Below are 13,970 nucleotides of genomic sequence, written 5' to 3'. Positions count from 1 at the left end.
TGTCTAATTGATTTCAGGGCTGTAAAATAAGAATAAATTTAAACTATCAGAGCATGGAATCAGTGTTGCTACTTCTAATGGGATGTCAGTTATACAGTCTCGGAAAAAAAAATTATTCAATTTAGTTTTTAGGCTGTACTTTTTTGGGCGCTGAAGGCTTTCTCATTCTAAACCTATTACTTTGGTAACCTGTCGCCCATTAATCCATTGTTATATCTCTTCTACAGTTGCAGAAAAAAATTATTAGACCTTCAACAGTCATCAAAAACAATGGTTATGTAAATCCAGTACTAACTCCTGTGTGTGTCACGTGACTAAAACAGACAGAAAAGAAAACATGGAATGTCTAAAAGCACTGTTTTTGTCAGTACAATGACACAGATATTGATGGAAGAACTGAAGTGAATTTGTTTTTTATCAAGAAAACATGTTAAATGGATAGATATCAGCTGTTAAATTAAACTACTATGAGCTATTTTTGTTGGTTTCATTATATTTGTCTAAACTAATGTACCTTTTGTTGGACCAGGAATTAAAATGAACAAGAAATGGAAGAAGACAAAAGGTGGTCTAAGAATTTTTTCCACAACTGTATATAGATATAAAAGCTCAAAATAAAGTTCAGGGTTAATTATATCTGAAACAGAGAAAACTGAAGGAAAAGTGACTTTTTCAGCAAAAATATCAATAACAGAACATGAAAACAAGTATCTCCATCCACTGTCACTTAAAATACAGTCTGTACATGTGTGGAAAGTAGGAGGAAATTACTATTTAGAGCAACTTCTCCATAAGTTATTGAGTATTAATAATTAAATATAGATACGTACATAAATAAATATACACACGTGCATACATATCCCCCTGAGACCCAGTAAGTAAATATTTTTGCCATTTTGCATTAAATAACTGCCTTAATTGGAAACGGCATGATGCAACAGTTCTGCCAGATACATTTTAAAATTTTTTTATGATGTCCTTTTCAGTGGGCTTTTTTTTTTTTTTTTTTTATAATTCAAGCTGTGAAACTCTTGTCCACAGAGGACAAAAATGCATTGCTAGGTCTCAGGAGGATATACATACATGGTTATCCATAAAGTTAGAATAATTAAGTTTTCAGACACAGAATAGAATAGAATAGAGTTCTATTGTCACTGTTACAGGAACAATAAAAATCAGTTTAGCAGCTATATTTTCATTTAGCAGCAAACACTTAAAGTGCAAAAAAGACTGAATAAAAATATCACACAAATTAAACTGAAATTGTATACTTAAAAATACTGACAATGTACAAAAACTACAAAGATAGAATAATAAAATATACAAATACTACTAAAATCATATTTTCTGGAGTTGTCCAGTGATCAAACCATTTTGGGAACATTTAAGTAACATTTTAACTGAAAAAAATTCCTTGTAAATGTGAAGCCCTGTATTTAGGAGATATTTCATGTGATAACTGGACTCTGAAAGATAAAAAAAAAACTGTTGTTAATGCTTTTGGCAGCGAGTAAAAAGACTATCAGTAGAAAATGGTTAAAGCCTGAAGTACCCACAACAAAGAATGGATGGATATCATACAGGACATTTACATTCTGGAAAAATGACTTTTTGTTTTAAGCATCAAAGGGAATCTTTTTTCACTATTTGGTCAAAATGGACAATGTTAAATTTGTAACCGATGTGAATTCAATCCATGGGTTTATGTGAAAACCTTTACATGACATACATTTGCGTTTAGGTTCATGTAAACAATCACACCTTAAGGTGTTTTATCTTGTTGATGAAGTAGCGGAATAAGCCCTCTGCTCCAGCCCACTTTTCTTTCTTTATTTTATTTGTTCTATATTTGACTAAAAATCTTGAATTAGGATCTTCTGTCAAACTGGACACGTGGATATTGAATTGTACCCGTAAGGGAAGTTTTGTATAATTTGCTTTTCCAAATAAACAAATAATGGAAAAAAAATACTACGAAAATATACAAAAAGTTAGCTCTCTAGTACAGATAAAAGAAATATAAATAATCAATAATCAAACTACAGATCACTAATCATGTTTTTTTCAGGCCCACTGGCTGCGGCGGTTCCGTGGTTCGCAGCGTCTTTCTTTCTCTTCCGCTAAAAACCCTTCTTGCTGTAGTCTTTCATCATTATATCTCTCTATATCTCACACTGTTAAAAAAAAAAAAAAGCTTACTAAGCATGAACGGATTTACCTATTTGTTAGCACATTGTTTGGAGAGAAACGGAGCTCAGCTGAGTCCAATGGGGGGAGTCGGGGGACCCATTGAGGTTTAACTACCATGGGTTGTATGTCAGCAGCAGGACACTTACAGTTCAGTGGTTAGGATCATTCCCTCCCCTCAAGTAAAGCCTTTCACCCACGGCGCCGTAACTCTCAGAGCTGCGAGCAGCCGGTGGTGGGAGAGGAAGAAAATGTGATCTTTAACTTCAGCCGTGTTTACCTTCCTTTGACTTTTAGTGTTTTGATTTTAACAACTTTAACTGTGAAACGAACACGTAGCGTGTGCGGCGGCGGAGAACAGGGGCAGCGCCGACAGCTGCCAGGGAAAATCACCAAGATCGCACACTATTTTCTTCCACCTCAGATTTTCCCCTCTTTCTCTTCGTCTGTCTGTCTGTCTCCTTTATTTCTATGGCTGACCTGCTTCTTCTCATGCTTGCTGAATATTCCTGGATGTAAGGACACGACAAGAATCACCCAACACCAAAATCTAAAAAAAAAAAAAAAAAAAAAACACCCACCCAAATCCATGTCCTGACTCAGTGCTGTCTGTCCATGTTAGATTGATGCTCTATGACAGGGGTGTCAAACATGTGGCCCGTGGGCCAAAACTAGCCCTCCAGAAGGTTCAGTCTGGCCCACAGGATGAATCTGCAAAGTTGTGTTGATCATAAAGTTAACCCTTAGGCATCTGAGACTATTTTAGCTGTTTTTCAGTCCTTTTGATTTTGCCTTTACATACTATATACAGAAATGTTTCCTATACCCATGTTTGGGATCTTTTTTTTCAGCACAACTTCATCTGTCTCATTTGTCTATTATTTTTTCACTTTAACCTCCTATATCAACACAACGGGGCAAAAAAAACACACAAAAAATATAAAATCCGATTATAAAAATGTGTATAATTTATTGCATAAATAACACACAGATGCTTAACAAACCTTTTCAAAGACTTTAAAAGTGAATATTGGCTCCAAATATTAAGTATAGAAAATCAAAACTGTAATTTAAAACCCAATATCTGTTCTATTTTATTTCCAACATCTTTCCAAAAAGTTGTAATCTTCTTACAGGACCAAAAAAATGTGGGTGTGGTGGTTTGCCTCTGTGTCGCCACAACCCCTCCAGCAGGTAGAAGCATTTAAGTTTCTACAAACTGTTGTTCTGACGTTATAAAGAACCGTACTAAATTTTCCAACAAAATTCTCGCCAGTTGGCTGAAGAAATTTTTTTCACTTTCAGATGGCTGTTAATAAATGTTTTGTACCTTTGTGGATCCACTGCAATGTCTAAGTTATAATATACATGTGTAAATAATTAGCTGAGGTGTAATATTGTTAAAATAGCACTTATTTTTCTTAAGAAATTTCAGGTTGTTCATGGAAGTTCAGGTTATTTACGTTTTTTGTTTGTATTTGTAAACATTTTCTAGTGTAATTTTACTTTTTTACACTAAAACAAAGAGAAAAATCTGCAGTTGTCATTATTTGTAAGTTATTATACTCTTTTACTGAGCAGAATGTGGAACCTGAACTAAAATGACTTTGACACCCCTGGTCTATGACAACACATACTGTACAGCAAAGGAAATTAATGAGCAAAATTCAGTTTTAAGTGATTTAAATGTTAAAGGAAGAAGGTTGATAGAGTGTCATATTTCTGTACTTTATGTTTACATGTGTCTGGGTTTAATGGAGTCAAACATCAGCGTACGCCTTTGGTTTATATCTGCCGGGGGTCCTTCTCTTTCAGAGTTTACATCTACATCTTCTGATTTTCCTTATCTCCGTGCCTCCTCCTCCTCCTTCCTCCTCCTCTCCCTCTGCTTCTCTCTTCATGTCTGTCCTTTTCAGTCCTCGTATTTCTGAGGTATCCGCACATGGAACAGACTGTAAACTCTGCCAAGAGTTGCAAAACCCAACGGCTTTCCCCATCGCTCTCGGCTGGATCAGCCTTCTCTGTTGACATCCGTCGCTACAGGATACTATTACACTGAACTAACAAATTTCAGATGGGGAGCTGTTATTAAGTGGTCTGGGATGGAGACCTGCTCCTGTTTACTGGGGCCGCAGGTATTTACATCCCCTAAACACCGACCAAAAACACCGGCAACTATCTCAGTGTGGTTCTAGTGTTAGATGGAGGATTCTGTTTCTGAACATCTGAAGTCCTTCACGGCTTTATTGTCTATAAGAAAGTCACCTACAATCTGTGGGTGCTGCCAAGATGACCTGTTTTTTTTTTTTTTTTTTTTACTTTCTTGTACCGACTTCAGGTATTTTCATTAGTAATTTTGATGAAATTTTCAGGAAATGTTGATACTGGCACAAGGAACAAATGATTAAATTTTGGTGGTGTTTGGGGGTCTGTGTGTGTGGGGGGGACGACAACTGATCTGCCTTGGCAGGGGTCTGTGTTCTCCGAATGCTTTTCTAGTGTTTTTCATGTTGTTCTCATATTAGTAGGAATCTTTGCATCTTATCTTCATAACCTCCACCAAGGACAGCGGAGGTTACGTTTTCATCGGGGTTTGTCTCTGTTTGTTTGTTTGTTTGTGTGCAGGATAACTCAAAAAGTTATGGACGGATTTTGATGAAATTTTCAGCAAATGTTGATACTGGCACAAGTAACAAATGATTAAATTTTACTGGTACAAGTAACAAATGATTAAATTTTGGTGGTGATCAGGGGAGGATGCCTTAGTGGAGATCTGCGCTCTCTGAGTGCTTTTCTAGTTTGTTTGTTTGTCTGTTAGCAAGATAACTCAAAAAGTTATGGAAGGATTTGGATGAAATTTTCAGGAAATGTTGATACTAGCACAAGGAACAAATGATTAAATTTTGGTGGTGATCGGGGGGGGGGGACTGATCTGCTTTGTCGGAGGTCTCTCCGAGTGCTTTTCTAGTTACAGATCTTGTCTTATTCACAGTTACACAAATTATGATCTCTGAGATGACATAAAAGACTCCACTTCACAGTACGACCACTGGAATAACATAATATGATCTTATACGTTTAAATATTTAGGCTGGAGTGTAAGCAGATAATAGAGTGGATAAGGCTGAGCTCGTTGCTTAGATCTTTGCTTCGCCGACGCACAGATAATGACCTCACAGCCCAGTGGAGGAGGGAGACTGGCTCAGTTATCCTCCTGTCAAAGCACTCAACCACACTGACATTTGTCATATTATGATTCAGTAATGAGAGCGTCTGGCGTGAGGTGGTAGCTCCGTGATCACAGATCTACTCAGGACGATGGCAGCCAAGCCACAGGCCCTGTCTGAGTGCTGACCTGCTGTGATCTGTGTGGCTTGGTGGCTTTTCAGCGCGTGTTTCCTAAACCTCAGAATGCGAGCCACATAGATGGATCCCCTAAACGGCAGTGCCAGGAGAAACTACACATGGCACACGGTGTACTGACGGAACAGAACTTTAATCATTAGACTCAGGATTTAAAAAAAGCATGTGTCTCAAGGCTTCAGTCAGATCTTTTTGTTTACGTCATATTAAACTTTTAAAACCAGGTTACTGACTTTGTTCACAACTAGGGATGCACCGATACCACTTTTTTCCAGACCAAAGTACTTATGTTTGAGTACTTGGCGATACCGAGTACCGATACAAGTACTTAATAATCCCATTCCAGTTCTTAGTTCCTTTTGTAAATCTGCTTTATTGTTGTTGTCATTAGTCTGACTGGAGCAAAGTGCTGCTACTGACATTTAATGTGTTGGAATGAGCGTTTGTCAATTAATCCATCGGGGGGGCCACTCTGAATTAACTATATTGGACAAATACCACGAAGAAGAATAAAGTTTTTTGAGAAAAAGAAAGTCAGTAATAACAAACATGTAGATGACAGAGGTAACACTACTGTGATACGAATAATGATAGGTAGTTGTCATAAATATATCAGTAGTTTTTCTCTAACTCACACAGTCGCTCTTTGAACAGATCCTCTACCTCCACGGTTCCCGGTGGTATTCTCCGTCTGGGTACGCATCCAAGAGCGCCTGGAAAACAGATGGAATGTATGCAGAGGACGGACAGAACGCTCCGTCTGTATCCGTCTGTGCCTTTAACGTTACTTGCAGTCATTTATTTTGAAAAATCTCCACACTGCTGATATTCCTCCGCCGCCACGTACCTGCTGCACTTAACTGCAAATGTCACGCTGCCATAAGTGATATCGGTGCAGTTGTATCGGAGTACTTCTACGAGTACAAGCACAAGTACACACGCTGAGTATCAGACCTGATACTGGTATCTGTACCGGTGCTTCCCTATTCACAACTATGCACAACTTTAAGCACAGGAAATAAATCAGAGACAACCCCCCCCCCCCCCCCTCCCTGAATCACACCTTCAGATGAATAAACCACAAAAGCCCCTTAATATCGGAGTGAAAGTCTTCCATCTTAACATGTGCGTGTATCGGATCCCAGACACAAAAGAAACCCAATTTGTTTAGACAATTTAGTTGCACTTTTTCAGCAGACGCATTCTTTCTCAGTGACTGTGGATATTATGACGGAGCGACTGAAACCAGACCAGATCCTCAGATTCAGCTGCCAGGGTTTAGAAGAGCACACACGCATAGCAGAACTGAACCCATTCAAGCTCTTTATATTCATCTTGCTGCACTTATCAACAATAATAATATTCCCCATGGTTTTGCAAAGAGCTCAAATCAAACACCAATACTATGACCCCATTGCCACTGTCATATGTAACCACTTGGATCCAATTATTTGCTAAACTGCAAGCAATTTTGGTGCATATAATTTAGTGGGTTTCATAATATGCATTGTGAAAAATAAAGCTGATCACAACCAGGAATCTAGATCATATGTTCAGCCAATGGGAGCGAGATAAAAGAGCTGTAAGATGAAAACAGGAGGCGCTAAGGTAACTCAGACGTCTCCCACTCAACGGTATTCTCAGTCTTTTGTGATGCAACAGTATTCCCTGGGTTTCGCAACTTCCATCCACTGTAGACGAACAGACTGTCATCTTCCTAACACGTTTCATCTGAAGCTTCCAAGTTCATGCCGCTTCAGGGTAAATCAATAGTTTTTTTCATTTGGAATGTGAAACAAAATCAACTCATATTTCCAGGTGAATTAATGAGTTTATCAGGTGCATTTAATGAACTAATTACAGACATGAACCTCCAACTGAGTGAAGACTTTGTGGTGCTCTCTGAGGCCGTAGCTGCTCACTTTGCCTTGTAAAACTACTGATTTTTATCCTAATGAGATGAAACTGAATCAAATCCACTGCTGATCCAACAGCTCTAGCCGTTGATCCATAGCATGGAAGTCATCGACTCCGAAAGGCCAAAGCTACGGTGCAGCCACCTATTAATTTTTCCTTTGACTATAAAACTTCCTTCACAAGCCCATACTTTTACTTGTACTTCACCATGTCAGGGGCTGCCAGGAAAACAGGATTCCTAATATGAGAAGGCGGCAGTAACAACAATAGTAAAAAATCCACATCCTCTTTGTATTCATAAATAATAAAAAAGCCATCACCCTTTGTCTTGTACCTGTCAATATACTATGTCTACGAGGAGACTTTGTTCTTGGTATAGCACTTAACCGCAAGACAGCCTTTCTTTCAGGCCACTATTAGCTGGATCTTGACCTGCTCCCAAAAGGCCAGGGGTCAAAGGTGGAGTTTGTGAAAGCATATGCTGTTAGTGCTACAGTGCTTCCACACCGTGCTAACTCTGCTAACTAAAAGACGGACACATGAATACTGTTTTAACATACAGGAGCAGCTCTACTTTAGTGAGTCCCATTAGACAGTTCAACCTCGTCTTTAATGAACACCCTGGCCCCCCAAATCCTCTCTCTCTTCTACACCCCCCCACCCCCACCCCATCTCAGAGACAGCCTTGCGGCACACTCCAATGTTAGCGACTCAGCATGTTTTCAGTCGGTGCGGACGCACTCTCAATCATCATTAGGGGTTTTGCGGAGTCCTGGGGTCTGGGCAACTTGCCAGGATGTGTAAAAGTTTCCATGAGGAAAGCCTTGAGTTGCCTTCAGAAGCACTGGTGGTGGACGGAGATCCTCAGGAAGGTTAGAATGCCTTTTTTGTTGCAAGAGGGAGGGAGGGTGGGAGGGAGGAAAGGAAGACCAACAACAATTCTGTTTTCAGTTTGAGAAAACAAGAAGAGTTTCAGATGCACAAACCTTGAATTAAGGAGGAAACAATCATGAGGAAAACTACCCTGCAACACGAGGCAATCAGAGCACATATGTCAAATGTCAGAAAACGAGAGAGGCTGTGTTGCACTCTGTTTTTTTTCTTATTTTTGGGAATAAGGGCCCTCTGTTTCACTGAGAGGCAGCTGGTAGAAATCTGGCCCTCTGATTAGCACTAGTTCCTTTCGCAGTATGCTGCATTCAGCTGCATTTCATGATATCACCCATCACAGCAGCAGCTAATGAGACAGGACACACGGCAGCAGCCTCACACGACCAAATGCCCCACCCGGCCTCCACACTGATGTAGCGCTTACTCACCCAGGCTTAAATCCACAGCGAGATGCCTATAAACACCAAGAATAGGAGTGCGACTTTAGAGTTCACTATGCGTAATGCAGGCTATAAAATCATCTGTATAAAAACTGCCAAATCTTAGATCAAAAGTACATGTGTGTTTGATTGTACATAGATGATATGTCAGTGGTTGTGAATGATGTCTCCAGACAAACTACGTCAGATGTGATAAAGTATGCAGTCATTTGAGTATTTCTTTTTTTGGGTTAATTACACAAAGCTGGCAAAAAGGCAAATATGAATACTATAGTGTTTTTTTTAAATAGTTTTATATATACATACACTGATGTCACTGGACTGGTGTTTTGCTAACAGCTACGTGCCTCATTAAGATAGAGGTCTGGCTACATACGAAATGTCTGGAGAAACTTTTATGCGAACCCCACCGTGCGTTGTTTACGACACTGAGTCAACAATGCTACACAGCTGAGTCGTCCAGCAGTGCGTGGGTGTTTCATTGTCCTCGCATCTTTTCCCTGAAAGCCTGCCAATCAGACCGAAGCAAGTCAGAGCCAACGAGCCACAGCGTGAGGATAGGGTGCTCCAACGCAGATATGACTGCCAACTGCATCCCTCCCACAAAACCCCATCACAGACACCGGAATCATCGCCTGTAGTTAGTAAGCTTCTATCACAGTAGAGGGAAGAGTTTAGCAGGTTATAATGGAGATGTCTATGGTAGTCGGGGGGGTTGACATCCCAGGCTATCTCCATACTAACCAAGCTCCTCGCGGTACAGTAGCTCACCGTTGATAAGTTGAGTGATTTCTCAGGGGCTGTGTAAAATCTGGGCCTGGCCAGAGAGACACATTTCCTCTGACTGATGAGAGCCGGAGGCCTCAGTGTTGGAGCGTGGGAGGCAATCCACTCTTGGGGAAGATCAAGTGTGCTCCCGCAGACTCCAAATCACCGGCCCCCAATTGCTAGGGAGGAACGCTACTCTACATGGCTGGCGTTAAATCACTGCTGCTGTGGTGAGGTCATCCGCTTGTCTTCCTTCTCTAATGGAGCGCTCAGCTCGCTAACATAGGGCGCTAATGCTTGCGGACGGGGAGCAGGACGCCCTGAAAGCTGCCTTCCGATCTTATTTATTTTAGCTTAGGGCTCATTTGAGGGGTTTGGGATACAGCCTGGCCCAGGAGCAGCAGATGCCTTTGGAGTATGCTATTACCACCACACACTTACCAGGACTCCAGGAGCTCACCACAGATGCTTGCACAGACGTTAGGTGATGCAAAACGTACATTGAGGTTTTTCAAGGGGCTGCCTCACTGTCCTTGATCAATCAATACAAATTCCTGTGCATCCCTAATGCAACTGTAATCACTGGCTGAATACATTTGGCCACACAGTTGACGAAATATTGAGCCTCCTAAAGTGACAGTGGATGGAGTAGTGGGGAGGAGAAACAAGGTTACACGATTTAACCATGGCACTGCAAAGGAAGTTCGGCGTATATCTAATACTGGCAGTGTAAAAGGACCTCTTGACAACCTTCTTACAAAATGCAAACTAAAGCTAGAGTTTCAGTTTATTCAATCAATGTTGAACCCAAAAGTTTTTCCTGCCATAACTATTGAAAACAGTTGGAAAAAAAAGATTTTTTAAATGAGCGGTGTCTTAACAAATTGGATTTCCAAATGATCCAGTATGAACTCAAGAAAAGGGGGGGAAGATAAAATAAACAAAAAAAAAAAAAAAAAGAGAGAGAATGAAAAGAAAAAAAGTTTGAAATCAGTTTAGGGAGCTGATAACAGACAGACATCCCTCTGTCTCAGTATTGTCTGTTTATGAGGTGAGGACTAATGGGACTCATCAGGACTGACAGATATGCTGACAAGTGCATTTCAACTCAATTACAGTTCCACAGTAGAACTCCCCTGGTCCCCTCATGCCTATCACCCTTCTACTCCCAGAGCTGATGAGAGACGTATGCTCACGTTGAATACAAGCACAAGAACAACCCCCCCTCACACATTCCATATCAATCTGTACACTGAACAAAAGGTGCACAGGAAGGGTTCAGTGTGCTGTTGTCTCCCCCCACCTTTATGAGGATCCAGGGAATTCAACATTTCACACTGGCACGACGCCATAGATGTTCTCTATGAATATACATCAAAACAAGTGAGGTCTCTGCTAACACAGATAACAGGTTGGTGACCTGAGAGACATAATGTGTGATGGACACAGGAGGCAATAATCTCGAACATATGGTCCCTTGGGTGTGACTGGTCTCATTACCAGAGGGAGACCAGTGACCCCACAGTCTCCCTTGATGACGACAGCTGCATGGTGCCAACTCCGGGGGGAAAAGACGGGAAAACAAAGCATCTGACTCCCGCCTCCCGGCATCAGTCCCAGAAAGATGGGGGGAAAAATGGCTCTGTTCAGGAAACCCCTACCCATTGTTTTGCTTCCTTCATTAGTAGTTGTGTCAACAGTTTTGTTGGCTACGCGTGTGCCACTGTTTTTGTTCTGCTGCACCACGGCTGACCTCAGTACTCTGATGTTTTGACAGATTGTTTCAAAATCCCATCAAGGCAATTTACTGTTTTAAAGTAAAGCAGCCACTTGGACAACATAAGCTGGACCACATGTTACACCAAAAGCAAATAAATCCGCTCGGGCTAAAATTAAACAAATCTGACGTAAATCTGCTGCCAGGATTTCACCAGGAAACACTGTGGGGTCCAGAAGGGTGCGGCTATGTGCGGGGGTTTGTAGATAAGCAAAAGGTGTTAAATAGATGTAGCGTCCTGTGTAAACACCCACTTTTGGAATGGACAGAAATTCATGAAAATAGATTTTTATCAAGTAAACCAATAAACCTGTCACTGTTCAAGTTATTGTCCTATGGAAACTTTCAGACAATCCATGTACTTAGTATTTCTGATAACTCACCATCATCTAGGTACATCTGGTCCAGTTCCTGGGGCTCCTGCTTAACGGTGATGGACACGGTAGGGGAACTGGAGTCCTCATGGAGGAGGCTAGGTGAGTTTCCTCCAGCCTGGGCTGAGTTGGCTGCTCCATGACTGGGACTGTAGGCTTGAACAAATGGACTCTCTGCAGCCCCACCGGGGGTGGAGGGGTGGGACACCGGGGAAGAAGAGGGGCTGCTGTTGGCATAGATGTGGTGGTAACCATGGGGTCCAGGGCTGTTGAGATGGTTGGGGCTACCCTGGGAATGGAGCATCCCTAGGGGAGAGCTGTGATCTGGTGACGCTGGGTGGGCGAGGTTTGGGCGACCAGGGTTTTCTTGGATGGTGGGTGCCACAGGGCCTGGTGGTGCTGCATGGGTAGGGCTATTTGGGAGGCACTTGTTGTATGCCATAGGGGACAGGTCATGCAGGGTGGGGCTGGAGCTGGGGGACGATGATGGCATGGCAGCATGGCGAGGCGGGCAAGGAGAGTAACCGCTGACCAGGCAGGCATCAGCATCGTTTACTGGCATGATGGGAGTGAGCCTGGGCTGATTGTAGTACGGCTTCGAGTGCATGGACAAACCAGTCCTCATCGATTCATACTCATCACTAGGTTCTGTCTTTATTATTGGAACTGAGGAAAAAAAGCAAAAGGAAAAGAAAGGCATATAAAATGTGCAGGGGATCCACGTGGCACAGTGAGCGCATGATTGAGAGTGAGTAAAGCAATGAGCAGGCACAATTGTGGGCACGATACCCTCCATAATCCAAACAAACAACCACCAGTGGATATGGGCTCAGTGTCAACTTGGCTGAATTCTCTAAAAGAGCAACCCTTACCACCTCCCACCCGCCACCCCCTTTACCACATCACGAAAAAAAGCAAAAGAATAGAGGGGGGAAAGAAAAATGGATGAGTCATCAGTGTGGAAAGCCACAGCTGGCTCTAATAATGAATAAGACCTATTTTCTTTGGACTTTCCTTCAGCTCTGATATCCAATAAAAGACTACTTTAAAGCAGTGCTGCTGCTGCTGCTGCTGCTGCTTCTTGAAGAGCCTGGAACTCCTTGGTTTTCTCCACACTCTGAAAGTAATTGTTTCTCTCAGGACCAAAGATAAAGGAGAGAGTAAAGAAAAAAAAAAGGAGATGATTTGATTTTGATTAGGTCGACTGTACTTCTTAAGAGGCTCTAGAGCTGCGCCTGTGGTTTCAGGAGCTTCAGGCTAATGCATGAGAGTGCAGTGACCCCACTTGATCATCCTGCCTCTTCTCCTCTAACTTGGAGGCTGGTATGGACTGTCTGCGATGTTTCCTGATTAACCCTGACAGACAGGTATTATGCCCTTGCCGTTCACTCCCATGAAGAGACGTAAAAGAGACGCTTTTCTTTTAATTTAAATGTAAACTGTTGATGTGTAGCATTGCAGTGCAACAGCACAGGCTTGGTTTGAGACGGCAGGATCCACAATAAAATGGTCACTGGTGAATTATTATACATACACATCGACAGAGTGTGCCAGCACAAACTAATAGGGCAGTGTTAAGATACCCAGATGCATAGCAAAGGCTTCTGAGTCACAATGGACACACTGTTTCTATTTCTACACATTGTTAAAATGTGTTAATGGGTGTGGTGAGCGTTTGATGCCAACCATTAAGGGGTTTTGGCTAAACGTGCTCCCTCTGACATTTACTCTGAAGGCACATAGTGCATACAGATGTCAATATGAATAAAGATGTCTGTGTAAACTGTGTTTGCAATCACACACAATAGAAGCTTTGAGCGAGGGGGTGCGCAGGAAATGTATGAAGTGCAAGTGTGTCATATAAAAACAGGCTGTTGCACTGGTTTATTGTTGTGGAAGTTGGATTTGAAAGACCTCGATCGCGCCTTGAGTCTCTGAGGTGTGGAGCTGTGGTGCTGTGATAACGCAGCAGGGACACGTTTACGTCAGCCCTGTCTGCTTTCAGAGCCCAGAGACAAGCCTAGTGTCGGGGGGGAGCATCGTCAGGTGAGTCCCATGATGCACAGGCCTCCTCTTTACAGCCGGGGGGAATAACAGGCGAGTCACATGGTGCATACATGTACTTCCCCCTGTAATTCCTCCCATTTCTTTATCGAGAATAGATAGTGTTGTGCCACGGGGCAGAAGTAATGTCAAAGGCGTCATGTAAATACAAGAACCGAATTTAAGGAGTTTTACGAGTGTACTGTCCTC

General features: G+C 42.0%; 1 protein-coding gene across 2 annotated transcripts in view; it reads right to left on the bottom strand.

Annotated features, from left to right (window-relative positions):
- Positions 1–13,970, bottom strand: part of LOC115436404 (nuclear factor of activated T-cells, cytoplasmic 1-like) — an 88,780-nt gene that overhangs the window by 18,955 nt on the left and 55,855 nt on the right. For both annotated transcript variants that reach the window (XM_030159268.1, XM_030159269.1), the window contains exon 9: positions 11,727–12,383. In XM_030159268.1, the coding sequence (XP_030015128.1) occupies positions 11,727–12,383 (657 nt within the window). The remainder of the gene's footprint in view (positions 1–11,726; positions 12,384–13,970) is intronic.

Source organism: Sphaeramia orbicularis, chromosome 16 (assembly GCF_902148855.1).
Source record: "Sphaeramia orbicularis chromosome 16, fSphaOr1.1, whole genome shotgun sequence".
Taxonomy (NCBI): domain Eukaryota; kingdom Metazoa; phylum Chordata; class Actinopteri; order Kurtiformes; family Apogonidae; genus Sphaeramia; species Sphaeramia orbicularis.
This window is presented reverse-complemented; position numbering and strand designations above follow the sequence as displayed.